We start from the raw sequence: 25,904 nt of genomic DNA, 5'->3' as shown, positions 1-25,904 counted from the left end.
GCTTTATGTTCATCACCTCTGTCCCACCCTGGGGAGAGCACTATCATCATAATTATATAACTGGAGGACTCTCCCATACTTACAGTTCTGACAACAACAGCAATAAACTGGTTTTCACACATTGAATGTGTCCAGAAAAAGCATCCAGAAACCTATTCCAGACACTTTAAACCACAAATAGATAATTATACCAACACTGCACTGTAACATGCTTCACGCCACCAAACAGAAGACTACACATGCCTCCTGATGGAATGCATGTAGTGCCAACCAACAGTGTGGACTGTGGTGACACGAGATAGAGTTAAATAACTAAGCCTTTAGGCTCACCTTTGCCCCGTCAAAGTCCCCTGTAGGACCAAGGAGGAAGGAGGGACACAGAGTGCAGACACTTTAGATAACAGCTTCACAATAACAGGTGAACTTCCTCTTTGGACTGGGACTCTAAGCAGAGAGGAGCTGGTGAGGTAAGTTCACCTTTAAAACAATGTATTATCTAACATGGAAGCATTAAAAGGTTACATATCATTGGCGGGGGGTATTATATCAAGGAAAATTGGTATATGATACCAACTTTCCCATGTTGTACGCGCTTATAGAATATGTAATGAAAAACAAACCATTGATAAATTACTGGGATACAAATGACAATATATAATAACAATTAAATATATTTTTCATATGTATAAGTAGTAGCACAACACTATGGAGCCACAATGTCCTGTGGGCTAAGTAGAGTGTTTGTCACCTGTGTGGAGACGAGGGATATCTACACCATCATGATGGAGTGGTTAAAAAAAAAAAAAAAAAAACATAGATGGCTCTAAACACTCATAAGAACAGCAAAACTCACAAACAAGTGATTACTGAATAGGAAAACAATAACAGCAAAAAAACACACAATGATAATGAAGAAAAAAAGGTGGGACTAAACATTATACGACAAGATATCACAATATTAAAACTTTACTAAATGTATTGTGAAGGATATGAGTTTTATAGCGAATGGGGGGATGAGGTCAGATGGTTTTTTTTTCCCACAATCTATACGATTTAATACATTCCTGATTGTTATGGCGGGTTTTTATGTTCTTATTGAGCTATAAAGGTCATACGCATAGTAAGTATGTAAGTACGTTCAGAGTTAAAGTCTAACAAAATGAGGCAATTATTAATTTGATCCAAAATTGTGACAAATGTCTCCGAGGGTGATATACAGTATATTGTCTATTTCAGCTGATTGATAAATAATAATAGTCTTCAGCAGAGGACACTTATATTTCACGGAGTTTAAAACCACCAGGAAATGAAGCACTTTGAATGTCACTCGTAATACCAGTTGTCTTGTGGACATAACCTCTCCATGAAAAACCCTTTATGATTGACATATATGAAAAGAACAACACAGAGCTGCAGTGACATTACGTTGCATTCAAAGTTCAAAGTGTTTTCATAAAGTGTCAGCTGTATCTGTCATCAACCATTAACCGCTAAGGTCTGACATGGAAGATTAACTTAGCAGGCGGGGCACATGACCCCAGAAATACCTCCCATAATAGGGTTTTAAAAAGTGATGGAAGCTGAAGGAAGTAGAAGATGGATTATCAAGCCAATAAAACGATTCAATAAAGATTAGGTTTAAATGACTCATTCACTGATTAGTCTATATATATATATATATATATAAAGCACAGCAGCATATCTCAGCATCCAGGTATCTGAAAGCTACACATAGTCAATCACTATAAGAAATACACAGTTTTTTTCATTTGGGGCTTTATTCATTTATTTATGTTTGTTTGATGAAGTTTCTTTTTATATCAACTGACTCACAAATATTAATGATTTTCTTGAATGCTTGTTATCTCCTCCTTGTCAGAACATGGACATCTATAGACCAAAGGTGATTTCTCTGACCAAGAGGCCGGGTCAGTCCTTCGGCTTCTATCTGAGGGTGGAGCATGGTGAGCAGGGTCACCTGATTCGCTGCCTGGATATGGGAGGTCAGGCTGAATTGGCTGGCATGAAAGATGGAGACCGCATTCTCCGGGTCAATGGCACTTTTGTTGATGCAATGTCTCATTCAGAGGTGAATAAGATGCTAAAAACTGCAGTTTATCAAAAAAAAAGAAAAAAAACAAAACCTTTTTCCTCAGACCCTCCTCTCTTTCTTGGGAACAGGTGGTGGAACTGGTGAGAAACACCGGAACATCCGTCACGTTCCACATTTTGAGTGAATCTTCATACAAACAAGCCAAGGACCAGGGAATAAATCTTTCAGGCTCTCAGAGCACACTCGTGGCCAACGGCGTCAGCAAACATGCAAAACAACCCAAACTGTGCTACCTGGTCAAGTCCAGCACAGGCTATGGGTTCTCTATCCGCTCAAGCAATGGTGAGCTTTAAACGAAGATGCTGCTGGTAAACAAAGCTGAGACTAGTTAGTCATTGTCCTACACAAAAGCTTTGGTATTTATTGTAGAAGGAATCTACTAGATTTCTGAGATTTTATTGATATTGTTCCACCTGACATCAGTAGACATTATTATAGATTTCTTTTTTATGCAGGTATTATATTTATGTTAGTTAGTCACAGTGGCTCACAGCTATAGTTAGTATTATATTGGTTCAAGCCCCAGTGTTCCTGCAGTTAGAATGTTTAGGTTGGCTTGTTTCCTGTTTCCCTGGGTGTGTGTTTAGGTTTGTGTCTCCGGCAGTGGTGGCTAGTGGCAAATATTCTTGGTGGGCTGATTGTGTGACAATACATTTCTCTCCTTAGTCTAGTATAGGAATACAGGGTTGGAAAAGTTGAAATGGGTTGGAAAAGTTGAAATGGGTTGAAAAAAGTTTAAATTGGTTGAAAAGTTTGAAATGAGTTAAAGAACAGCCTCCTTGATAATACAGAAACAATACATAGGTTTCAAAAGTCATTACTGAAAATTGGTTATTATATAACACAAAAGCCCAACCCTGCATTACATTAAAGCTGCAGTTCGTAGAATCATGTGGCGCTCCACGCTCCCCCCTCCTGAAAAACTCACCCGTCTTTTTGGGAATGCTTGCGTGCACACGCACAACTGTGGAACTCTTTGTTTTCTCCATAGAGACTAGTATCAAATGTAGGGACTTTATATTGTATCATTGGAGAGTATTCTGAAGTTTTAGAGACATGAAAGCACGTATCACTTGCTGCTGTGAGGACAGTAGGAGGCTCAGAGCTGCTCCACACACACAAGCAGCTGCTCCCCACTGATCAGACAGACTCCACACTGCAAATAAATTGGGTCTGTTCTCTGTCTCTACCTTAGATAATGTTCCTCTTAGTTTTACAAGCTATTTATCCCATCAGTTATCACTCTCACTTTCTGACTCGGGGCAGACTGAGCACGGACTGAAAGCGGATTGCGCGCAGTCCACCGCACACATCGTTCCTCCTGAACACGTTTGTGCCTTTATTCTGTTGCTTCTCCACCTCAGTCTGTCCCTACTCTCAGATAGAGAACAAGCGTTGACTTATGACGAGCAGCTCGAGCAGCCAATAGTAATGCCTAAAACAGCTCATGGGATTGACATGTTGGTAGAAAGATCTCTGATTGGCTGAGCTTTAGAAATACAGAAACATGACGCTCCTGTATTTCTAAAACTCATTTACAGGGCAAGGAGCTATCCACTTAGAACACTTTGGATTACAATATGCTCAAAGATAATTATGGATTTTTGTCCAAATACCAATACCAAAAAAAAACATATTGCAGTTTTAAGTCACTGTATTTGAGCATTTCAAATTAATTTAAACATTACAGACAAATTAATTGTTTTAATAAGATGAGAAATAAACATTAAGGGCTATATATAGTCTATTCAAAGAGAATTGATGTTTGGCTAACACTCTACACAGATGCATAGCTTACCTGGTTAAACAGCATGTGCACGTGGCATTATTTTGTGGACGAGGACTAGGAAAAAACAGAAGGCTTCATTTTCCAGTATTCCCACATACAGTAGCTAACAGCCTCGCTATTTCGAGGGCTTTCAAATTCAGCTCTGTTCCACATGGTCTCCAAGCACAGCCTTGTGCTCATACACTGTGTGAACAGCACGCCTTGAAGTTCACAAAGCTGCTCCTTGTTAGTTAAATTAGCCATCATCATCATCATCCTGCTGATTGACGCACAAGCAGGGCTTCCACAGCTGCTCGGTTAGAGAGCCCAAACTACAAAAAGTTAAATAATAATAAAAAAAATTCTTAAGTCACAATTATGAAATATCTCACAATTATGACTTGAGAATTCATTATTATTTTTACTATTTCTAGGTTGTTGTTTTGTTTTAATTTTTTACTGGCAGAAATGGGCCATACCTTGGAGCTGAATTTTCAGTGACCCAAGACCCAAGAATTCTGAGACACTGATTTATATTTATTAATTTGCCATGGCAACTGTACACAAAATGCTATTTTTCGGCACTGCTGGGGCGCACTGAGCAGCGCCCCATGACATAAATGATTCATTCCTGTGCAGAAATTCACTTGTAAATGAATGTCAATAAGTGGGAATTGTAGTTTATATAATGCATATTGCATGTAGGCAAACACTAGTGGGTAAAACCAACATTTATAACTAGGAATGTAACGATTAATCGTAAGGCAGTTAAAAATCGATTCATAGGTACCACGGTTCACATCGATGCTCTGAAAATTGAATCGCAGTACTTTTTTTTAAACAGCAGAGGGCGCTATATATTTATCCTTCCAGAAGCGGACGTGACGGGCGGAATCTGCTACTATTTTCTTTCTGGCCGCCATTTACTGTTAAATATGCTCATAAATGATTCTTTACTCCTTTAGCACCAAAAGAATATCTGTAATATTACGTGAATATCTGTAAAAGTCACGTTTTTCTATTAGCTCTGTCTGCTAGCATAGCTTCTCTTCTTCACTGGTGGAATATCTGCATGCCAACCGACTACTGGGTTACCAACGCCCTCTAGCGCTGGTCTAAACAAATATCTGACGTAAATACAGTAAAATGACTGTTTTTTTTTTTTTTTTAAAGTCCCGTTGTTAAGGCACAAAATACATTTTCAGTTGCACTTTTAAAAAGAAAAAGAACTATTATGCAGTTTTGAATTGTTTACTATAGAACCAGAATTTAAATTAATAGGTTTCTTCTTCATTTGTATTATTCCTTTATGTATTTCATTCAAGATTTATTTTTAGTTAAATTGCATCATTTTGAATAGTTTATCAAGGGATTCTTTTGACAATGAAAAATAAAAGGAAAATAGTATAGTATTTTCCCCCAAAAAATAAAGGAATATTTTTCAGTCATTTGTCAACATTCCCATTTTGTAAAATAAATCGTGAGAAAATCGTATCGTGAACCCAGTACCGTGAATCGAATCGTATCGGGAGTTGAGTGAATCGTTACATCCCTATTTATAACTGAATTTGTAAAAAATACATTTAAAATTTAACCGCCTCTTATACGCCCCAGCCGTCCACCACTGGTCTCCGGTACATTGTTTCACTCGCATATTTTGTATTTAAGACAGTGATAAACAGGAGGCCAGGGCATTGGGGAGATAAGCTGACACACCTCACAAACCTGTACAAGAGGAATGATTATAGAAATGCAGCAGAAACATTGGGCAGTACATTAGCAGCACTTCTTCTTCATGACAAAAAGTCCCTGGGTCCTGGGTTTGACTCCTATGGAGGCAACCAAAGTCCTTTTCTCTGAGGCATTTGCATGTTCTTCCATCAAGGACTTATTGCTCCAACCTGTTGAAAAGAGCCTGTAGACATTGCTTGAGCAGCTAGTAAGGAGGTAGAGAAGGAATTGGGGAGATGCGAGAGGGTTTTCAGCTTGAGAAAGTTGTTGAGGCTTCTTTGTGGCTGCTCTTCCTTCTACCTAGATTGAAATGAGCAGAAGATAAGGAATGTCTGGGAAATCCAAGTAAATCCGGATCCGGATTGCACAATACAAGTTTTCAAAAACAAACCATACTTTCTTACGGCCGTCTAAACCAGCTCACGTTCCATATTAGTAGGTGAACAATCCATAACTCGCTAATAGGAAGAGCCACCATCAAAAGTTCAAAAAGGTTCACCTGAGCCAGGCTAGTGTTTTATGTCAATTCCCCTTCCTGCTGACTGCTATAGCCAGGATTCCAAATTGGAGATCCTTGACAAGTCAATAACTTAAACCCCTGAGACCTTTTGTTCCAAACCGACTGTTCTTCTTATATCTTCCATTGTTCTCTGCTCTTTCTTCTCTAGACAAGCGTGGTCTCTTCATGACAGAGGTGAGTCCGGGAGGTGTGGCGGACAGAGCAGGGGTCAAAGGGAATGACCGCTTGGTGGAGGTCAACGGGGACTCCGTAGAAAACTCCTCACATGATGATGTGGTGAAAATAATTAATAAGTCAGGCGACAGCGTAATGTTCCTTCTGGTTGATGAGGAAACAGACAAGAATTTCCTGAATAAAAAAACAAAAATTGAAGGACGGTTAGCTACGACAAAGTATCTCCCTCATAAACCACGTACTGTTGAGTTGACCAAGGGATTTGATGGATACGGCTTTGTGCTCCAGGAGGAACCTGTAAAACAAGGTAAAACTTTTAGGCAAAATACCATCAACATGCAACATCCAGAGTACAAATACAGCTATGTTCAAATAACATAATCATGGTCCATTCTAGAAAACTTCATTAAAGACATTGAAAGAGGCAGCCCTGCGGAAAGAGAAGGATTGAAGGAAAAGGATCGAATCCTGGCTGTAAATGGCAAAGAGGTGGAGAAGTGCAGCCATGAGGAAGTGGTGGACATGATCAAAGAGGGAGGCAACAAATGCTGCCTCCTAGTGGTGGACAAAGAAACTGACCAAATGTATCAGCTGGTAAGACAGACATAATAGGCCTTATACAGGGGCCGTGATTATTACTCAGTAAAATATAAAATGTGTCCATAGATAATAGCTATTACCCTGGAAGATATTTTGTTGCCAAAAGGTTGATTACCCCATTAAAACCCATATCATACTTTGATACTCCCAACAGGGTAAAGTGTCTCCCATGCTTTTCTGGGAGGAGAACAAGGAAACCAATTCACCACCAAGTTACACCGAGGCCATCAACTTCCCTTCCCTTTCAAAATCATCCACAAACGTCCAAGCGCAGGAAGAGATGCTCAAGCCTAAACTATGCAAGTTGGAAAAGACCCCAGCCGGATTTGGTTTCCACTTAAATGGCATCGAAGGACTGCATGGCCAGTACATCAAAGATGTAAGATTTCTTCAACTGTTCAACTCTTATCAGTTCAGAAAAATAAAACACTTTGTTTACAGGTGGTGAAGGGTGGAGCTGCGGACAAGGCCGGTCTGGAGGATGATGACGTTGTGGTTGAGGTGAATGGAGTCAACGTTGAGCAGAGCAACCACAACGAAGTGGTGTCCATTATACGCAACAGTGGGGAGTCTCTGGAGATGCTGGTGGCTGCCAGAGAAGTGTATGAACATCTCAAGGCTAAAGAAATCAGCATCACACGCTTATTGATCGGGGAGACGTCCTTTGCTCAAGTCCACTCCGCCAACACACCAGAGACCAGCAGGAGGGAGAGACCAGCAACCCCAGAAGAACACAGGGTTAGTAATGGGCATCGGCAGCTTGAACAACCCTACCTAATCATTTACTCTCGTGCCCAATTGCCTTGTTAGAATGTGAATGTATGAAAGATTACAGATACAGATGGGGCTTATCTCTACCCATATGAAAGAGGCATGTAAAAAAAAAAATCAAGTGTTTGGAGGGGAAAAATTTATGAATCTATGAATTAAAGTCACCGTCAAAAATGTGTAGAGTACTTTTCTAACGCAGCAAACTACAACATTCATATTTTTATCCATTTCCAACACAAGATCTTCTCGGACCAACATCCGCCGAAAACTCATCATGTGAAGTACAGTCACATGTTTAACCATTCACCTTACTTGGGGTAATCATGACTCAAATACTGTTGTAAATGTCTTCTCTTACAGACGTCTGTGTGTTCCACTATATCGGAGGAAAGCATCGATGAACGATTTTAAGAAGGCACGTGAAGGACTTCGCTCTTAAGTGGACCTAAAATGTATTTTTAACAATCACATTTAAAGGCCTATCACAGATCAGAAAAACAACAGCAACAACAGAAACACACCCAGTGCTGTACAGATTTTTTGTTTAAAATCTATATTGTGGTAATTGAGTTGATGAGCTTTGTAATATTGTTTTTGGATTTAATTAGCAATGGGAGCTAAAAGATGACTGTACTATATTTCATTACCATTATTCATTCCACTTCCTTCTAGCTTTGTCCAAATATCACAATAAATTAAGATTTGTTGTTTTTGATTGAATTCAATGAATGAAATGGAAAATTAAAAAAATAAAAGAACATTTAAAAAAGAAATAAAAGAACATACACCCTCTGAGAAAAGTTTGTGGGTTTTTTTCTACCTATGGTTTGTTTAAAATTAAACACATTTCAGAAAAGAAGTTTAATGCACAGACGACAGATAAAGAAAATCCCATTTGATCTTTTCTACATATTAATAATTTCCAGTGAGTTCAGACTAACGTTAAAAAAGAACTGAAAAAGAACAAAAGTTTAAAATTAAAATAAAAGGTGTGGAAGACACTGTTTATGATTTATAATGTCATCACTTATGTGAGCTTCAATACAATTAACAGAAGTTTTTATTCTGTGCATCAATAGGCTTCAAAATCCTCAAGGGGCTGTCCCTGATTCAGGAACAGTCAGTCCAGAAAACTGCATCCACTTTAAACAAAGCATTTAAAAGTTCTGCAAATGCATCAGGAGTCAAATCTGAGTCTGTGTTGTACAGCCAGTGACATCAGAGGGACATGTGCTTTTCTGGAGCCTGCTTGTGGGCGAGATAGAGAAAGAGGATGCTGGACAGGGCGCTGACCAGGAAGATAACGTCGAACCAGCGGTGGTAGAAGTTGAACTGCAGCTCCCCCAGGACCTCGGTCACGATGGAACGATACTCCAGCGGCATGCTCATACGCATCAGCAGCACGGACGACACAAAATACATGCCCTGTTGCAATCAGACCGACGGAGAAAGAGCACGTTCAGCTGGAGCACGGAAGATTTGATCTGTGCGACACAAAAACACTCACCATGATCTGAGCCAGGACGAGCACGATGACATTAGAGGACTTGCTGCTTGATATTGCACAGAAAAACTAAAAAAAAAAAAACCCCAGTAGGCAGACAGAGTTTTAAAAAGTTACTCTTTAAAAGTGACGTAACTTCTGTATTATGGGAGCAGTTCACCTTCGTGAGTGTGATGAGTAATCCACGTATAGATGTGACGATTATTATTCCCACTAGGATGAAAGAAATGTGTTGGGACCAAAACTTCACCTGAAACAAAAAAAAGCAGAAGAATTTAATAAATTTTTTCATCCATTCAAATCCAAACTAGGTGGAGCTCTCTATAACTATGAGCAGTGAAAACTCCATCATGTGTCGACATGAGAAAGATTAAGAGTGAACGTGACCAGGTTTACTGCAGAGACAGATGATAATGGGACAGCAATTATCTTTACAGTCACGCTGTGCGACAAGTGACATCGGCAGGTGTGTGTGCTCACATATTCTATTTGTGAGGACTTTTTTCCATCCAGGGTAAAAGAAACAAGTACCTGAGCCAATTAGAGGGTTCATATAACAGAGAGTGGATGAAGTTTGAATGTTTTTCGGGGACTCACATCAAACTGGATACCGAGGTAGTTCACTGTGATTTCGATTCCCCTCGTCACCGGATCTGTTTTTCCAACGCGATCAAAGACGATGTTTATGGTGGCCTTTGAAAAAAGAGGTATACACATGCTTAACCAGTATTCACCAATCCTAATAATCTGATATTCAGATATTTATCTATTCATACAAAATCTATAAAAACCTACCATGAATATTTTCCACACACAATAAATGGAAAAGAAGTAGCCAAGGAAGTTAAAGTATTTTCCCTGGAATGTCTTGGAGTACTCAATTCTCTCCTGAGGAAAATGAAACAAATTAAAACTTCATCATATACAATCATTAGAAAAATTGTATACAATATCAAAAATAAGAAAATTAAAGGGAAAAAACTCAACAAAAAAAATAATTTCAAAAAAAAAAAAACAGAAATACACAAAGCTCTATCATTCACAAATAAATGTTAGCTCAGTTACACAGAAGTAATGTTTCTGTAAAAGTGGAAATATTGTTGAAACTGTTCTAATTTAATGGAATTTAAAATATATATGTAATATTTGGACTTGTGTTTTTTACTTATCCTGGCATAATCGTACACATCAATAAATACATATAAATAATAGCTAAAACAGTCATAACAGTAAAAACAGGGCTTGAGCTATATATATATATATATATATATATATATATATATATATATATATATATATATATATATATATAATATGTGGATTCATCTTTTAAATAAAACTAAATTAACTATTTGTCAAAAAACAAACAGGAACAAGGAACTATGAACTAATTTTTGCTTTTTCATAAACTGATGGTTTGATCGGCTCATTGAGCTTCAGTTTAATCATTTCAAGTCAAACAAACATAATTAGACAATACAACTGTTCTTTGGTCAAAACCATATATTTCAATATATTTTTACTAAAAACTAGAATTTCATTTAACATTTAAATCATTTACACAGGTATTACATAATACATAATTGTCAAATAAAAAAAAAAAAGATTATTGAATATAGGTAGAGAATAATGTTCCTTTGTGTTGTCGTCACGTATTCATATTAAAACCAGGTGAAGGACACTTCAAAATTGTTTTGATCAATGCTGAGCTAAGCTTTTAAATCAGTTAGATGTGAGTTGTAAACATAAAGAGAGTTCAGTGAGGTCAGAATGCAGAAGATTGTCAATAAAAGAATAATAAAAAAAGAGGACAGACGTCTAAAATTCCCTCATAAAAACACTTTGCTGAGCTCAAATATTTTGTATACTCTGCCTCTGGGTAGGGCATGCATGGTCGGGAATGTTTTTGTGTTACTGTATGTGCGGTTAGGCAACCTTAATAACAATAATAATAATATCAATAATGGTTACCTTAGTGGCTTGCAGGTCCACCGTCTCAAGAAAGAGTTGTCGACTCAGCTCCTCCAGAGCGTCCACCTCCTGCTGAATTAGAGAAAGGTCTGAAGGAAGAGAGTCAAGGCTCAAATCTACAACGGGATCTTTACGTGATAACATATTACATGACAGTGTAAAGGATACTCTCACTTCCGGTTTGCGTGGAGGTGACACTTTTGATCATCCCCCAGAATCCAGTTTGTTTATTTTGGTCTTCCCCTCGTTGATACATTTGTCGTCTTGTCATGGCAATTCTTCACAAAAAAGCACCAAGTAATTTAATATTGTTGTATGATAAACTAATAGGTTCAAAATGTTTTTATTCTTGTGTCTCACCGTTTCTTCTTGCTCACAATCATGTCCATTGTTTGAAGGAGACGTCGCTCCAGAGCAAGAATGTCACTATCAGTTACATTTCTGTCAACACAACAAAGACACAACAGAAACAGGAACAGGAGCAGTGGTTTAGTTTTAAAGTCCCTATGAATATATTTTATATATTTTTTTTTTTTTAAATCGTCGTACAATAACATAACACCCCCATATCCCCTATTTCTTTGACTTGGTGGGTAATTGAGGCACAAACCCAACATAAAAGAGTCAAATTTCATCAAAATCTGTCAATTAAGAACTGATTTTTTTTTTTATTGTGCCAATAATGACCTGATAGGGATTTTTTTTAATTTTTTTAACTGATCCAGAATCAGTATGATGATCCAGATCCCCACCAAAATTTTGTGAATCTTTCATGGTGTAACGTCTCTCTTTGGATAAAATTCCGTGAAGTACTTTTGACTTTATCCTGCAAACAGACAAATAAATAAACAAATGAATGACGTTGAAAAATATTACATCCTTGGCGAAGGTAATAAGTTTGTTATTTTGCGATAACATGAATATACGGTAAGTATTATAACTAAGTACTAGGGGTGTGTATTGCCTGGCATCTGGTAATATGATTCGTATCCCGAATGATATTAAAGTATAATATTTTATATATATATATATATATATATGACTTAAGAAACAACTAATCTGTAAATGTGTACACATTTATGAGTACATTATGTATGAAATGTATTTGATTGGCATATTTTACACTCAAAATATTGGCTTTAACATGCCATGTGCCAACAACTTAAAATAAAAAATAACATAATCTGCCTGTGGCTTTTAGACCAACATGACTTAAGTGCAACTTAACTGAGGTATATCCCTAGAACAACAAATAAATGCAGAAAGTTAGTACTTTCTTTTTAGATTTTATTGAAAAAACACAAGCTGGTCAACATGCCCAGGTTTCAGTGCACTTCTTTGTGCAGTTACAATGTCTCCTGCAGTAGAAAAGACTTTCCTGGTTAAATAAAAATAATTGACATGGATGCATTTTGAATCGATCCGAGAATCGTGCGACGTAGTATCGCGATAAATCACTGAATCAATTTTTTTCAACACCCTTAAGTACTTAGAATATAAAAGGAAGAGGTAGTAGAAGTTTTTACTTCTTCCCTCTGCCTTTTCAAATCTTAATGATAATTCATTATTTTTTCTACACTATTTTTTTGTATTGACTGACTTTCAGCAATTTATTGTCCGTCGTGTTTTTCGATATATTCAAAATAAATAATCCCAACCAAACAATACCAATACGGCCTATGCATGATTCAACATCATGGGTAGAGTCAGTAAAAGCCTGATGCATATTTATTTATCTCACTAAAAAATCAGTTTTACATATATGTAAACAGTGTATATAGTGTGCTGAGTATTATAGTATAATGTGTTTATTTTTCCAATATTTCAATTAAGTGTGTGTCATATGTCATTCCTCATTCTTGGAGAGCAACTTAATTTCGTTGTATATGTTGTACAATGACAATATAAAAAAAGCTTCTATTCAAGTCTCACCTGAGGAAGTAAGACATGTATGTGTAAGGACAGTTGACGGCACCAAAACCCGACAGCAGAGCCATGAGAGTGACTCCGATTACGCCGACACGACTGATCAGCTGCTCGATGGACAGAATACCTAAAGACGAGGTCACATAAACCCAGGAGAAAAAATGCAAATGTTTAACGCACAGAGGCCACGTTAAAGCCTGTTACATGATGCACTCACCATGTTTGGGACTTAGAATTGGAAACGGATCCCCCAGCTTCCAGAAGAAATACATAAAGGTGAACCACACCATGCAGGCAAAAAGAAGCTTTTGTCTTTGCACTGCACAGATACAAAGAAACCTTCATCCCACAATCATAAACAGTCTTCTATACAAACATTTCTTTTTTTTTTCCTTCTATTTAACTATGATTCTTCTTACACAGGCGGATGTTGCTGACAACAAAGTATCCGATGTAGAAAGGCACAACAAAGATGAGGACCAGCAGAATCACATATAGATTGAGCTTCCAGTGGAAATACCTGGAGCTGTGAAAAAAAAGAAAGAAAAAAAAACACACACCAAAGGTTTTATCAGCTTAAAGCCTGATGTTAGATGAAGAAGAAAAAAAACTATAACAGAAAGAAATTACACTAACTAACCTGCTGCTTAAGGCACCAAGAATCTCAAAAATGATGAGCTCAAACATTGTACATGAAAAAGCAAAAGTGATGGAGAAAACCACCTGGACAACGTACTGTCGCACCTGTCAACAAAAACACACAATCATTTATTTATTTACTTTATTAGAGAATTTAAAAATAAAGCTTGCATGGCCAAAACTTTTTTAAGCAATTAATATAACATTAAACAATGTATTTCATCAAGTAAATTAGTTATAGGTATATCACAAAATTCAAATGCAATGAGAGGATGTTTTCAGCCTTTAATATATATATATATATATATATATATATATATATATATATATATTATTATTATTATTAGTTAACAATACCAAACATTAAAAAAAAACTCTATACCTCATAATCTTTGAACAGCTGACGCATGAAGAACAGCCAGCCAAATCCAAAAAACAGCACCTGGGATGAATACAATGAGAATATTTATTTTAAACTAAGAATAAATACTCCAACAAACACTATTGAAGTATTGGAAGTTTAAGAAAATAGTCAGAAAGTACACAATAGTGTACAGGCATGTATGAATACACTGTTTTTTATTGCTAGGGAACGAGTGAACTTCTGGAAACCATCATTAAATCATATATTTTCTAAAGGTTTCTAAAAGCAAATCACCAAGTCAGCTCACATGACAACAGACATGAAGAGTTACATAATTGACATCCATATCAACACTGAATACATATATTGATCCTTTAAAGTGAAAATACCGTTGTTTTGTTTGATTACCTGCGAGGTGAACATAATCACCGAGTCCACTAGGAAAGACATGACGTGGTCCGTCAATAAAAACCTCCTAAATGACTTAACACATGAGTAACAAAGCCGTGAACTGACTCAGCACATCACCGACATCGAGAGGTTTGAAAAACGTATCCAATTCATCCATTAAGTGGCTAAATAACTCATTCTGGAGAGTATTTTATGTACACTGTCAAACTATAAGTTAGACACGCCCAACGACTTCCGTCGCATAACTATGACGTTTCCTTCAGCGAAAAACAAAATATTTAATTACAAAACGTAGCTTCAAATATACCAAAGAATAACAAGATACAAAAAAATAGATACATTCAAATACTAAATAACCCAAAGGGTCAGTGGTTAATTGATTTTTCTTATAAAATTATCCATTTACAAATTAAATTAATGGCATTTTTTTTTTTCTCCATAATTGTCAAGAAGGGAAAAAAACGGTTGATATTTATTTTTTCTTTCTTTTTTTTCCATTACTAAAAACAAAAAAATCAGATGTTAGAAGACAGAATCAAGAAAGTAAAGTTTGTTTGAGGGCGGTGCTGAAACATGTAATTATTTTCTCTATTAAATAGCATTTTAAAAGCAAGTTATTATTTATGTCTTTATTTATGTATTTATTTATTTGTTTGTATCTATCTATCTACTCGGTTCTTTTGTAATTTCAAATATATATATTTTACGCTTGTTTATTTGTTTATTTTACGAGTGTTTTATTTGGTTAAATGTATTTGACAACGTAAAAATGATTGTCTTCAGTAATTTTAATTGAAATCAAGATGACTATTGTTAATGATTTATGTAAATGTTGAACAATGATTTAAAAAGTTTTGCTACCACACTGATTCCATATCAATTAGTTGCAGTGTGTGTAGATGAACAATAGGGGGCGCACAAAGCGCAGCAACAGCAGCAGAAGATGCAGATACAGATGAACTAATGCTCTGCAGTCACTCCAATGCTGCTTCAGTGTTGCCAGTTTTACGGGAACCGTGGTGCAAACAGCACAAACTCTCTGGATGGCTCAAAAGCATCGCAGTTATTGTATAGAAATGTTTTCAAACCATCTTTGATCACTGGGATGAAAACGACATGTTGGAGATGTAGAAGTGTAGTAACTGCTGGAATTTCAACTTTCCTTGGAGGACACAAAAGGTGGGCGCCTCACTATCTCCTTTAACGTATTGTGTATTTTTGTGATAGAATAATATGGTATCTTATCAATTACCATTTGTGTTTTACAGATTTGTGACATATTTACTTTTTTTCTTTAATGAAAAACATTTTGTTCTTTTCTGCTGTTATAATTCATTGTGTTCCATGTGAGTCCTATTGGAATAGGGATTTTGCATTGAAGTAATAAGAAGTTCCCTGTACCTTGATATTTTGTGCAAATAAAACCAAAATAGTCTGAGTTTTATTAGGGTTAACATAATTAGTTTTCACTTATATTCTTCTGTTATGAGCAGTGAAGAAGATGATGGGCCAGGCCAACTATTGCAGAAGTGTCCAAGCATGTTTATTTCTGCTGTTAGTGGGACTAGTGCAAGGTTAGTACCACTATTCACTGCATCATTAATATATAATATATTCATGATACCAATTATGATTTAATATTTAAAGTTTTAGGAAAAGTCACAGCTCCAGGGCACGTTGAAGCTCCAGTGGAGAAGCCCTTCACTTTGACCTGCAGTTTTTCCAAGGAACGAGGTGAATCCTTGAGAAAGATCCATTGGCTGGATGTCCAGAACCAGACTCTACTGAGTTATCAGCCTGGTAACAGAGATGGTGTGAGCGGACAGCAACATGTGGAGCTCGCCTCCTCTTCCAAAGACACCTCAGCCATCACCATCCGCAGGGTGGGCTTTCGCGATGAAGGATGTTACACCTGCATCTTTGACTTCCATCCATCAGGCTCACAGCAGGGACAGACCTGTCTCACTGTTACTGGTGAGTGACACCATTACTCCATTATTTTACTGTAAGACTTCCAAGGACTAAAAATATGAAGCATGTTATGGAAACAATACAAATTTTAAATCTGTGGTGGAGCCAGAGCTGTGAAATAATCAACATCAATGTTACTCATAGACAGAATTGTTTTGGTGAACACCAATAAATTGGATCATCATCATAGAATTTTGTTAAAACTGTGTTTGTTTAGTTCTTCCCTGTCCATGTACCAAAACGTGATACTGAGTAGACTAATGGATGCAAGGATGAATGGATAGATGGATGGATGGATGGATAATGCAATGATGCATGAATGGTTGGATGGATGGATGGATGGATGGTAGATGGATTGGATGGATGGATGGATAGATGGATGGATGGATGAATGGATAGATGAATTGTTGGATGGATGGATGGATGGATGGATGGATGGATGGATGGATGGATGGATGGATGGATGGATGATAGATGGATTGGATGGATGGATGAATTTTTGGATGGATGGATGGATGGATGGATAATGCAATGATGCATGAATGGTTGGATGGATGGATGGATGGATGGATGGTAGATGGATTGGAAGGATGGATAGATGGATGGATGGATGAATGGATAGATGGATGGATGATGGATGGATGGATGATAGATGGATTGGATGGATGGATGAATTTTTGGATGGGTGGATGTATGGATAATGCAATGATGCATGAATGGTTGGATGGATGGATGGATGGTAGATGGATTCGATGGATGGATAGATGGATGGATGGATGAATGGATAGATGAATTGTTGGATGGATGGATGATAGATGGTTGGATGGATGATAGATGGGTTGGAAGGATGGATGGAAAGACGAATTAATTGATGTATGGATGAATGGTTGGATAGATGATACATGAATGGATGGATAAATAAATGATAGATGGATGGATGGATGGATGAATGGATAGCTGCATGGACGGACGGACGGATGGATGGATAGATGGTTGGATGGATGGATCGATAGATGTGTGGATGGATGGATGAATGGATATATAGATGGATGGATGGATAGCTGCAGGGATGGATGGAGGGATGTATGGATAGATGGATGGATGGATGGATATATAGACGGATGGATGGATGGATAGCTGCATGGATGGATGGAGGGATGTATGGATAGATGGATGGATGGATGGATGGTTGGATGATGGATGGATGAATGAATGGATGAACACAGATGTGTGGATCAAATACAAACTTCTGAACACAAACTGATGAGTGTGTTGATCCTCATCTCACCAAGTTAATAAAAAGCAGTGTAGTACTGAGGTCAATGGGATAAAACCAGCTCACCTTGCTAACCAGTAACAGCTGTCCAAATTCCAGTAGCAGTGTCAGTTTACGGAGCCTCATAATTCTTCATTTCACTATTGTTCCATTGCACCCCAGTTGTTTTCTTAACTCATCCATCATATTTTCAACCCTAGCTCAAGTCACCGTGGACAGCAACAAGACAGCAGTGAGCGGTAAGAGGGCCTCGCTCTCCTGCTCCTACGCTTTGCCAGAGAAGGTCCAGCAGATTGTTTGGAGGCACGTCTCAGCTCAGGGAGACTCCACAGAGGTGGCTTCCTTTGCAAAGCGGAGCGACCCCATGATCGAGCCACAATTCCAGGACCGAGTGTGGCTTACTGCCTCCCTTTCTGAAAGTACACTCACCTTTCAACCTGTAGCCATCCAGGACGAGGGCTGCTTCACCTGCATGTATGAAACCTATGCTGATGGCATAAAGAGCTCTGTGGTTTGCCTCTCCATTTATGGTAAGTCTATGTCTGAATGTGTCGCAGAGAACACACTACTTTAAAGGACCATAACTCTGCTATTTTCTCTATCTGTGAGATTCCACTCGTTTCTGAATTTCACAACTCGTGCGGATAGCCACCGCTTTCATTTTTACCAATACTAAGGTCGAGTCTTTCATTTATTATTTCACTTTTTCATGCTTTGGCGTCCCAGCAGGGTCATGAGTGCATGGGAATCTGACAGTAAATCATGACTGAGTCCTCCCATGTTTTTGCCAACAAGGAATGTTTGTGGGGATTTTTTTTCTTCTTTAGAAAATGAATGTTGATCTTAGCTTCATCAGAACCCCAGAGTTTTGATATGAGCTAGGCTGTGAGCTGAACTGTTAGCGCTCCAATACAAGACAAGTGTGTCCATGTGAAGAATGGTGCAATGGACTGAAGGACGGAGGCAGGGAGCGAGCCCCTAATGTATGACTGGGTCAGTGTTTGCGGAACACACTGATTCCCTCTGTGCTTTGTCTCCATTTGTGCTCATTTGCTTTCCTTCTGTTGCGTCTTTCTCTCCGTCATCATAAAAACAGACGTCCTTTTGTTTGAAAGTGGACTGTACAGTGCAGTGGGTGTTCCCTCTACATAAAAATGATTGGCGTTACTTGCTGCTTTTGGCTTCTGACGGACCTGTCCACCTATTCCACTGTGATGCTGCACTAATAAACCATTGCTAGAGAATAGATATCAAAAGTAGCCAAAGAAAATGTTGGTTTGTTTCAGTTGGCTACAGCAATGTTGGATTTCAAAAACGTGTTTGTTTGTTTTATGTTTGCAGTGGTTTAAAGCTGCCTAACACACTTGGGGAAATATTTGGACCGTGAAACAGGGAAGATTACAGATTAGAGCTGGATCTGGACACACCTGTCTGCTCACCATATGTTGACATTTTGATGTTTTTACTTACAAATAAGTCAAATTCTCAAGGCTGATGTCTTGCCAACTGAAATTGTTCCCATCAATGGCCCATCATTGTTCAGTCAAACATTAAAAAAGACTTAACAATAAAATCTTGGATCTTAAACAGTAACAAAACCTTAAAAAACAAACTAAAAACTAATGTATAAATCATTGCTATTGGCTGAGAATGGTAGTTTGTGACGTTTTGGTGGCTTCTTACATCATGAAGCCCTACTTTTAGCCTTTTATTACCTGTGGACTGCAGTCTCTGGTGAGTAAGTTGGATTGAGAGAATTGTGAATAGAGTAGTATTGAGTAGTAGTTGTTTTTTTGGAGATTTTATAGAATAGAATATATTTGTGCAGGAATTCACGTTTCTCTGCAGATGCAGCTTCCCTTATTTTAGCAACTAAACTAGGATTGTTACAAATGCATACATACAATTCCAAAATTAATTCACATATTCATGTGTGTGTTATTGTCTCTTTTTTAAAATGTGTACTGTATGTCTCGGTTTACTCAGTTTGCACATGCACGGATGCAGTGTTTCTCAAATGGGGGTACATGTACCCCTGGGGGTGCGCGTTGGCACTATACGGGGGATAATTGAGACAGTGGAAAATTTACAAATAAAAGCATGAAAAATATGAGGGTTTTAAAATGTGTATTTTGGGTTAAAATGATCATTATAATAATGATGAAATGACTTTGATTGGACAAAGGGGGCTTTTGGATTCAGAAATAAGAACCATTGCATTGATCAATACACAGTTTAAAGACTATTCAGTTACGTGTCTGTCCTTTTTTTCTTGCAGTGCTGCCAAAACCCCAAGTGAGCTACAAGACTACCTCCCCTGGTGTGATCGAGGCCAACTGCACCTCAGTGTCGCGGCCGCCAGCAGAGATCGTGTGGAACGTAGAAAGGGACAACCGCACAGTGGGCCCCCCGTTGACTAGGCAACTTCCCCGGCCTGATGGGACAACCCTGGTCACCAGTACGCTGACGGTCCAATCAGGGCTGCTGAAAGACGTGTCCATCAAATGCTTGGTGCACCACAAAGGGCTCGAATCACCAATCGCTGTGTCTATGAACACTAAAAGTAAGTGAAAGTGCGTGTAAATGGATCCATCAGGAAAGCATCAACTTATTTATTGTAATCAGTGTTTATTCTTTCAACTTAAACTTTTTGTCGACTAAATTTTCTCTTCTCTATTTCTAGTTGGAACAGCACTCACCATTCTTATCTCAGTCACCACTGTTGCATCTCTCCTGGTTATGTCTCTGTGTTTCTGCCTCTGGAAGTGCTTTTTGCATAAAGAAGGTGTGTCATATTCCTTTCTTTAAGGATTTGAAATCACTGCCGCCAGCATTTATAATACAGTATTTTCCAATACTCACAATTTTTTTGTTGGTTCAGTTATGTTACCAGGTATTCAAAACTTAAGGTTAGCCACAGGTGCAGGAAAGTTAATGATCTGTAGATGTAGCAGGAGGTGAAATAGGAAGGTGGCAGTCATTGCACAACGTGATTTATTTTTACAAATTGTTGTATCATGATTTTATTTGTCATTAATCATGAATAGCCTCTGTAAGAAAATAACAACTCTTTATTTCAATGCTTTTTTTAAAGCTATAGGGAGCCACTGCAAATGAGTCAAAGAGCCACGTGAGGCTCCAGAGCCGCAGGTTGCAGACCCCTGCTCCAGGTCAACGATTTGAAAATTCACAACAAATCAAACATATGTGCTACAGATCTTTAACTTTCACCAAAATGTAGCCGAAACACTGAAGAAACTTTTGTAAAGTCAAACCTATTGCAAATGATGGAATGTTTGACTCTAAACAGTAATGCAAACATATACTAGCAAAGTTCACGTACATGTTTTTAATAAAATAGGCTTAAAAGCATTGGTTTGATCTCCTTTTGCACATTTTGTTATTACCCTCTTAACCATCTTAGACACTATTGTGGACTTTTCTTACCGTTGTGTTTTTTTCAATGATTTTGCACTCCGTGAACAGTATAGACTATACCGTCACTTTCCCACGGCTCGTGTTGTGATTTTGTGTTTCTAGATTATTTGCACAAGTTTCTGGTGATTTTAGCTCACTCTGCGTTTCTTAATCCCTCCCATCTCTATGATATACAATACCTGTGAAATGTAAAAGTTAATGTTTAGGTGTCCCTTTGCGAAGCACTCGTTGTTTTCTCATCATTACTCTCTCTGTATCCATTTCTTTTTAGCTGATTGATTCAAACAAGATCAGAGATTGAAAGGAAGCCTCGATGTTGGAGCCAGGCACGAATCGTCTATTTCAATAGCCCCACACACACAAAAAGACTCCACACACCTTTCCACAGCATGTACAGGACAATCTTATTCATGATCACCAACTGGAAAATGACCTTCAGCTCTGCACTGCTGCCTCTCCGTCTCACTCTCAATACGACTGTCCTCACATGGCATTTAAGAGCAATTCCCGAGACGTTCATTGCTCCTTTTATATATATCTAATTGTTTGACCTTAAAAAAAGCCACTAATCAGATAATTTTTCCATGCATCGCTTGCCCTAAAATGACTTCTGTCTATAAAGTAGAAAGATCATTTTTTATCTTTCTTCCAACATGTGTATCTGTCAAACACCAAAGATAATTTAATTGAATTTACCACGCCTAGCTTTGTAAAGGTATGTATTTATTTTATCGCTCAGCCTGTTCCTGGAATAACTGGCCTCATTGGCACCATGAATTAACTTCCTTATCTTCGTCAATGTAATGTTATGTATGAGCTGCTTTAGCCATGGCTAAAATGGGTCCTTGCTTATTATACCCTGACAAAATTTGTATGTGTTTCAAAGTCTGCGCTATGTGTGTTTGTGTTTGTAGGAGGTGGAATTCCTCGGTCAGGTGGCTTAAATCAACTGCCTGAGGAGGCGGCACTAAACCTTTCTTGGTGCCCCCTGACAGGAATGCACGTCTTGTTGCCCGTCTGAGTCGTCTCCATTGCTCACTGGGTGTTGTTATGAGAACATACCTAAGGTTAAAGAGCCGCTCTCATGTTGCAGTAGGCATGGATCTATACATACGGAGAGAAAAGTACAAGGATGCTTGTGCTGATATCTTTACACACGCACAAACATTGGAATTTTAAAATGTAATGTGAAATATTAGCTATTTGTTTGTACTGGTCACTTTATTGGAATATTAGTAAAGAAATGGTGCAGGTGATGTCAAACTTTCAGCTTTCCTCCAGAGTCAAATTTACTTTCTGCTCATTTTGTGAAGTTTGTATGTTGAGTTTTGGTATTTAAGACAAAATATGTGATTAACACATTTAAAAGAAAAACATTATTACATGTTTTTGTGATGCAGAAGTAGAATGCTGGATGCCACAAAACATAAGCTGTTCCAATATCCACTAGAAACAAGCAAAAATAAAATATTTGAAAACTTTTCAGAGGCTCTACTTAGAACATCTGACTCGATTCATTCAGTCAAACATTAAAATTCTCTCTGCCAAAATCTGGCAGCCAGATGTTCATTTTTAGGTTCTCTTTTCATCTCAAGCCTGAAGGGTTTGTATGGACTTTGCAGGGAAACACATGTTGCATAAAGCTTAATTTATCAAAGAGTGGTCAGGGGACCACAGGCGGTTTTAGTCTTTAGATTGTGGTCCCAAAAATGTGTATAAGATAAGGTTAAAAACTCCTTATTGACTCCTTGCATGATTTAAATGAATATTATGAGTGAAAAACGTCAATTTATTCCTACAGATCATAGAACTGTCACTAATCACTTGCTTGGGAATTACCAGCCAGCTCGATATTTTTTTTTTTAATACATATTCTATTTATTTATTTTTACTTCATCTATATACATAATATTATTTACAATAATCTTGTGTTTAGAAAAAGGCCTGAAGTAGGGATTTTGTGTAATATGACATACAATACAATTTACATTGTATTATTTGTTCTAAATCAAGGCAAAGCTAATTTTTTTGTATGGCCCATTTCATACACAAGGCAATTCAATCTGCTTTACATGATTAAAAAGTGCAACAGAAAAAAATAAACAGTTTTAAAATCTATAATAACGTTAAAATCAGCAGGAGAAAAACAATAAATCAACAATAATATCTGGGTTCAGTTATGGATATAGTTGTGTGTCATCTGCATAGCTCTGATGATCAACCTATAAAGTTCTGTAGCATTTGTCCCAAAGGACGCATATAAAGGCTGAACAGATCAGTGGTCCAAGAACAGAGCCCTGAGGAACCCCACAGGACATCGTTAATGTGTTATGGAAACAGGCTGCATTTAACTCTATTCATTTGAAGATTAAAAAACTCATTTCACCTTACTTTATCATTATCACTCGCTCCTAACTACCCAAAGGCCAAAAAAGTGGTTAAAGGCTATCTTCAGTGAATTTTAATTGCAAGCTCATTCAAGATTATATATTATACTAGATGGTTTAGTCTGATTATTTCAAGAAGAACATACAAATTAAACATGGCAGTTTTAATTTATGATATCTCTTAGAGATGCTTGTGTGTGAACAATTCAATGAACCAAAATTCAATGCAACAATCAAAGATTAGCCCTGTAGTCAGCTGTAAAAATAACATTAATACAATAAATATTTCCGATAGTTGATTCTTCTAATCTAGTCCAATGTTAGTTAGTGAACAATGTAAAATCTTCACTGTGGCGTAACTCACAGCTTTAGCAGGAGACGGTGGTGCTAAAGAAACTCTTGAAACTTATGTAAAGTTGAGCAGTTTCTACTTTATTGTTCCTAATCGTTCTCTTTTTTTGTCTAATACAATAGTTGTTCACTGTTCTGTGATAAGAGTCACATCACTAAAGGAACGCAACAGTTTATTGTCATCTCTTCTTCTCCTGTATTTTCTGCAGGATTGTTTTTCACTTCTTCATGTGTTTTATCTTTTCTGCTTTCAGTGACGTTTTTTTTCTTCTTCTAAAACATGAATTCTAATTTGAAGACTTTCTTGCTGCAATGGGATTTTATGCAACTGGCTGTGAGTGATCTGTTATCTTTTTATTTTGCATGAACTCTGGATCACCTTGGTAACACAGCAGATACATCATCGCAAAGGAAAAACCCTTGCATGTGCCTATAGTCGACAACAGGGAGTCTGACAGCTGGACTGGAAACATGTCTGATTTAAATTTCTCACCGTCAGTGCTGAAAGGAAGTTTAAACAAAGATGTGGATGAAAAAAGACTTTTTTAAAAATGTATTAAGGCAACATGCTTCAAAGTGGAAGAGTTCTTTGTGGGCACAGCACAACATAAATGTTAAAAAGAAACGTTTTTTTTTTTTTTTTTTTTTAAATTCAACTCAAAACAGGCTGTGGCATCTGAAAAGGATCATCAATTTGTATTTGTATCAGCAACCACAAATATGCTTAGAGGAGAAAAGACAACGTGAACAATTGGGAAAGATTCTACTTCTTTATTATGACCGTTTGAAATTCTAGATTCTAGAGTAAATCGCTGAGCTACTAAAAAGCGGTTTTCCAGACTTTTTAAACACAGTTTGCATGTTCTCACAATGTTTCAATGGGCTTTCAGCAAACACCTCTACAGTCCCAAATGTCCGAGATAAATGGATGATTTAAACATTATAGGTGGGTCGATATATTGTGCGACAAGATATCCTGATATCAAAACGTCACAAGAGTGGTATCACAACACCGCTTAACACACCAGATCGTTATGATTTGTTTTTATTTTTCAGATATTCCTATTGAGCTGAAAAGGTAAATATTCTCGAGTAAAAGTCAACAAAAGCCATTTTTATTTTTCCCAATTTTTTTTTTTTTTTTTTTTTCCCCTTTCCAAAAATATCATATCATATTGTTATCACGAGCCCATAATTGTCTATAGTTGTATACTGTGTATTGTCCCACGTGTGTGCGTGTGCGCGTGTTTAGGCCTGGATGAATCTGCATGTATTGTCTCGCCCAGACATGCACAACAGCACCATCTAGTGTAGCACTGTGTAAGTACAAGGTTTGGCAAATACATTGTAAAGAATAAAAAGCTGAGTTTTATTTATTTATTTTTTTAATACAAACTCGTTGACTTTGATCAAGTAGATTTGATCAACTTATAATGTAATCGAAACAAATTCATCTAAGTATACAAAACTTACAAGTTTGCATATTTTTTTTTAAAGTAAAGTAAACTTTTTTATTTTTTACAATGTAATACATTTGTATGGGTTCTGTACATTTGTATTTAAAACTGTGTTTTAGATAAATGTTATCTACAGTATGCAGAGGCCTGCTGGTGTCTACACTGTAAAGGATATTCAGTTGACTTTACTCTGGAAAAAAAAAAGTTAACTTGTTGCTTTAAAAAACAAATTGACGTCGACTTAGATGAATTACATTTAATTGACTTATAGGTTCATCAAAGTTAACTTGTAAGTGAATAAGCTAAAAGGTCCTCAGCCCAGCGGGCGTACACCATTGATAGACAGACGCCTTAAATACTGAGCCGACCAGTGCCTGCTTAACTTTGCTGTGCCTGTGTTAACATCTCATCAGAGCTACAGAAGATCCGTGGGAAAAGTTACGCGTTGTTGTGGACGAGACCATCGATGCCAGGGTAATGCACTGACTGAAATGTTTATTTTTCATGTGCGGTGAAATTTTCCAGTTTTCAT

At 37.4% G+C, this 25,904-nt stretch overlaps 3 protein-coding genes across 3 annotated transcripts; 2 read left to right on the top strand and 1 right to left on the bottom strand.

The window, feature by feature from the left end:
* Positions 1-344: 344 nt before the first annotated feature.
* pdzk1 (PDZ domain containing 1) lies at positions 345-8,472 on the top strand. The gene is made up of 8 exons (XM_028436409.1): positions 345-467; positions 1,880-2,089; positions 2,182-2,395; positions 6,281-6,613; positions 6,704-6,900; positions 7,061-7,285; positions 7,348-7,644; positions 8,038-8,472. Exons 2-8 carry the CDS (start codon positions 1,883-1,885, stop codon positions 8,086-8,088), a joined length of 1,524 nt encoding a protein of 507 aa, XP_028292210.1. The 5' UTR covers positions 345-467; positions 1,880-1,882; the 3' UTR covers positions 8,089-8,472.
* A 51-nt stretch (positions 8,473-8,523) lies between these two features.
* Positions 8,524-14,722, bottom strand: si:ch73-390b10.2 (Golgi pH regulator). The gene is made up of 14 exons (XM_028436410.1): positions 14,490-14,722; positions 14,100-14,159; positions 13,719-13,822; positions 13,498-13,604; positions 13,296-13,397; positions 13,085-13,205; positions 11,513-11,593; positions 11,321-11,430; positions 11,153-11,241; positions 9,977-10,069; positions 9,779-9,874; positions 9,342-9,431; positions 9,185-9,250; positions 8,524-9,102 (listed from the first exon to the last, which is right to left on the bottom strand). The coding sequence occupies exons 1-14, from the start codon at positions 14,529-14,531 to the stop codon at positions 8,896-8,898; spliced, it is 1,368 nt and encodes a 455-aa protein (XP_028292211.1). The 5' UTR covers positions 14,532-14,722; the 3' UTR covers positions 8,524-8,895.
* A 778-nt stretch (positions 14,723-15,500) lies between these two features.
* Positions 15,501-22,447, top strand: LOC114455356 (OX-2 membrane glycoprotein). The gene is made up of 7 exons (XM_028436545.1): positions 15,501-15,671; positions 15,986-16,066; positions 16,140-16,466; positions 17,940-18,269; positions 20,018-20,302; positions 20,423-20,524; positions 21,449-22,447. Exons 2-7 carry the CDS (start codon positions 15,994-15,996, stop codon positions 21,454-21,456), a joined length of 1,125 nt encoding a protein of 374 aa, XP_028292346.1. The 5' UTR covers positions 15,501-15,671; positions 15,986-15,993; the 3' UTR covers positions 21,457-22,447.
* Positions 22,448-25,904: the final 3,457 nt, after the last annotated feature.

This window comes from Gouania willdenowi, chromosome 21, assembly GCF_900634775.1.
Source record: "Gouania willdenowi chromosome 21, fGouWil2.1, whole genome shotgun sequence".
Classification (NCBI taxonomy): Eukaryota; Metazoa; Chordata; class Actinopteri; order Blenniiformes; family Gobiesocidae; genus Gouania; species Gouania willdenowi.
This window is presented reverse-complemented; position numbering and strand designations above follow the sequence as displayed.

What these genes read in the sequence shown, in the direction of transcription:
- LOC114455356 (XM_028436545.1), top strand. Translation starts at nt 15,994, where the DNA reads ATGATGGGCCAGGCCAACTATTGCAGAAGTGTCCAAGCATGTTTATTT. An exon ending in GACCTGTCTCACTGTTACTG is followed by an intron (nt 16,467 to 17,939) that starts GTGAGTGACACC and finishes TTTCAACCCTAG; the next exon opens with CTCAAGTCACCGTGGACAGC. An exon ending in GGTTTGCCTCTCCATTTATG is followed by an intron (nt 18,270 to 20,017) that starts GTAAGTCTATGT and finishes TTTTTCTTGCAG; the next exon opens with TGCTGCCAAAACCCCAAGTG.
- pdzk1 (XM_028436409.1), top strand. Translation starts at nt 1,883, where the DNA reads ATGGACATCTATAGACCAAAGGTGATTTCTCTGACCAAGAGGCCGGGT. An exon ending in CTCTATCCGCTCAAGCAATG is followed by an intron (nt 2,396 to 6,280) that starts GTGAGCTTTAAA and finishes TTTCTTCTCTAG; the next exon opens with ACAAGCGTGGTCTCTTCATG. An exon ending in ATGGCCAGTACATCAAAGAT is followed by an intron (nt 7,286 to 7,347) that starts GTAAGATTTCTT and finishes CTTTGTTTACAG; the next exon opens with GTGGTGAAGGGTGGAGCTGC.
- si:ch73-390b10.2 (XM_028436410.1), bottom strand. Translation starts at nt 14,531, where the DNA reads ATGTCTTTCCTAGTGGACTCGGTGATTATGTTCACCTCGCAG. An exon ending in AGCTGTTCAAAGATTATGAG is followed by an intron (nt 13,823 to 14,099) that starts GTATAGAGTTTT and finishes TTTTGTTGACAG; the next exon opens with GTGCGACAGTACGTTGTCCA. An exon ending in TGTCAGCAACATCCGCCTGT is followed by an intron (nt 13,398 to 13,497) that starts GTAAGAAGAATC and finishes GTATCTGTGCAG; the next exon opens with TGCAAAGACAAAAGCTTCTT.